At 37.7% G+C, this 3,199-nt stretch overlaps 1 protein-coding gene across 1 annotated transcript in view; it reads right to left on the reverse strand.

Moving 5' to 3' along the window:
- Window positions 1-644, reverse strand: part of LOC111086355 (transcription factor 7-like 2) — a 77,198-nt gene extending 76,554 nt beyond the window's left edge. The window contains exons 1-2 of the mRNA XM_022388896.1: window positions 436-644; window positions 132-231 (exon numbers count right to left, since the gene is read on the reverse strand). Of these exons, the coding sequence (XP_022244604.1) occupies window positions 132-231; window positions 436-579 (244 nt within the window). The 5' untranslated portion in view covers window positions 580-644. The remainder of the gene's footprint in view (window positions 1-131; window positions 232-435) is intronic.
- Window positions 645-3,199: the final 2,555 nt, after the last annotated feature.

Below are 3,199 nucleotides of genomic sequence, written 5' to 3' on the forward strand. Positions count from 1 at the left end.
CAAAGTAAACTTAGTTTTGATTTCTGTGTATTTATCTCGAAAAGCAACGAAAATCCAATACAATATATTAATAGGCCTAACGTCGTTAAAACTGACAAAATAGTTTTTAGCCTAGGAAAAGGTAAACTTACCGGGGGTCGCCGCCGTTGTAATAGCCTCTTGCAGTCGGGACGACAGAGCATTTTTTGAGCCTGAGAAGCTATGCGACACCGGTAGCTGGTCGTTTTTATCCTGCAGAACAAGGGGAACACCATATCCTATATGAAACAGAAATCGCCATCAAGGCTACACACACTCACACATCAGTAATTTACCACACAGGCTACTTTAGAAAAGCATTAAACTTTAAAGACGTAAACTTATTCAATAACATGTATATCGCCTGTTGCTGCAGCTGTGACTGACTCCACGCTGCACAAGGCATGTAAGGCCTACCTCTTCCCCCTCGGTGACTAAGCTCGACTTGAGATCGGTCAAGTTTTCCGAAGAGCGGTTTTCTTCCTCTCCCTCATCTTTAAACACTTTTATCTCATCCGAAGAAGCTAAATCGTCGCCACCGCCGCCACCAACGTGCGGCATCCTTCAAAGTGCTAATAGGCACCAGTACAGAAGTGTAAATTCCTAGGCGAACCAAGCAATTTCACCGCCCGCTTTGACTGAAACCTCGCCGACATGAGCGGACCCCATCCCACTGAAGTACTTAACTTTCCGACAAATCAGATTGCGCGAAGGAACGACACTTTATGTGACAGCCAATCAGCGAGTAAGCCATTCTTCGCTGAGTTGTTCTAGCATGGCGGAAATACTGATTGAAGAGTTTTCCCAGCGACACTGAGCCGAGAATGTACACTTTCATTGCTAGCCCTAACAGGTTCCATAACCTGGGATATTATCATACCCTGAAGCAATCTAATTCGCCCCTGTACTTGAACTGTTGCGTCTTTCGTTTAGGGGCAAGCCTATTAATTTGAACAAAAAGTTAAAATCGTCTGTCCAAGAAAAATATTCTTAAATCAGTTATTTCTGAAAATTACGAATTTATGTTTTATTCCGAACGATATAACTGTTTAATTGAAGCCTAACTTTTTACTTTACCTGAAGATATATTTGAACTTTGCATCATGCTGTGAATGTTATTTATAACGAAATTTTTGCTATTTGTCTGCATAAGACAATTGCAATTAAAAATAAGATGTGTGATAATAACGTTAAGTTTTATCCAGTTGTGTATTTAAAGGTCTTTCCTGGATGAAGAAGTATTCCTTTAAAAGTTAGTTAACCATAAAATTTAGCTTTAAAATTTTACACACGGAAATGATGCCTGGAATCTATAAAAATGGTTGACTTTAATCCCGATTTTTACATCACTGACCTTTGCCATATCGTTCATCTTTCTATTTCAATAACATCAGTTTTTAATTATTTCATATTGTATCATTCACTATGAACAATTCACAAGAGAAGAAGGGCTGGGCGTGGCCAAGTGGCTAAAGTGTCGATCTATGGATCCAAGGATCCATGGTTCGAGTCCCATTGCCGAAAAAGTCGCGATCTGCAGCCTGATAAAAGAGTAGACGAAGAGTTTGTGGTGGATGCTTCTTAACTAGCTTCATTCTCTCTCTAGTTCATCAGTTCGAAATTAGAGAGGTCTAGTGCTGATAGACCTTGTGTAGCTTTCCGTTAATAATATTATGTTTCACGCATTCCGTTAAAAAGGTATTTCTGAATCTTTTAAAATTAATTGTAATTGTGTGGTAGCTGAAAAACCGTGTCAAGATTTATCATTACTGTGGAATATGTTGCGTGATAAAAATGTTTTTTTTTTTCTTTATCTGTATAAAGATTAAAATTGTATTTACAACCTGCAACTCTACAAATATTTCATTGTTTTTGTAATCTCTCTCGGTATGTACAAGTTGGAATGATATATTTACCTAAAAATATCAAAACTAAGTTAATTTTTCTGATAGTGTGTAACACTTGAGGGCGCAAAGAACCATATTACAGTAGATTAAGGCAGATTAATAGGGTGGAAAATTTAAATCTAGGCCGAAATATAATCGTATATGTTATATGAGACTTTTACGTACATTATAAACACAACAAAATAAATCAAACTTGACACTATTTACACTGCATTATTTTACTCACGTGCTGTACAACTGAAGTTACAGTTGATTTGGCTCTTAATTCATTCAGTAAAGAATCATCTCAAGAGTTACTCTGAACCATATCTGATCTGATGAATCAGGGACTAAGCTGAATGTAATTTCAGGTTTTACAGGAAACTAATAGAATGATTCGATGTGAGCAATGCCAAGTTGCTTTGTTTTGCTGTGTTCATGAGACATCTATCATCAGGCCCTCTTAGAGAGACTCCCAGGCCACTTCTATCTTTTGAGGCCCCTGGATATAATACAAGTAAAAAACATGGTGGCACACGAAAACAAAGTAAGACAGTCATTAGCCCAAGAGAAAAGCGAATTTGAACATTTAATTTGTATTAAGCTTTGAATGTGTGTCACATTTTGGTCTGATTGGGAGGCACATAATAAAGGAGTCGCGAAACTTAATAAATGCAAAACAATAACAATTGTCTAAATTTGAGGCCACCTTTGAGACTCGGGTTAAATGGCCCCCTATAATTGACCCTATCTATCACCTAATATTTGAGCAAATACTTTTCTCATCACTCATGTTGCATTAACCCAAGACAAACTGCAATAATTAAAAATTCAAACACTATTCATAACTTGTGTAATTTCAAACAATTTTTATTATTAAAGCTATCGAAGTCCAGTTAAGTTTCAGTATTTTCCATTATACCAGCAAAGTGATAGTTTTGTTAGGTTATTGTCGTCTCCAACTCTGCTGTTCTCTCCGTTGTTGTTTTTGGTCTCTCCCGCCACCCCCCCCCCCCCCCAGCCACCAGTACTCGCCCCGGTGGTCTACTATTAAACCTATTATTAAACCTATTATTTAACTTGCTGTGTTCTAAGTCTTCTATTTCTAAAATCCTCGTTGCCCTAATTATACCATCAATTTGTTTATTCCCAATCCCCACAAGCTCCCCACCACTATTCAAGTTTAGTTTTGTTTGTTTTGAAGTTCCCAAAAGCTATTCGAGAGCTATCTGCGCTAGCCATCCTTAATTTAATAGTGATAGACTAGCGGTAAGGCAGCTAGTCAACACCACCCA

This window comes from Limulus polyphemus, unplaced genomic scaffold, assembly GCF_000517525.1.
Source record: "Limulus polyphemus unplaced genomic scaffold, Limulus_polyphemus-2.1.2 Scaffold1038, whole genome shotgun sequence".
In the NCBI taxonomy this organism is placed as follows: domain Eukaryota; kingdom Metazoa; phylum Arthropoda; class Merostomata; order Xiphosura; family Limulidae; genus Limulus; species Limulus polyphemus.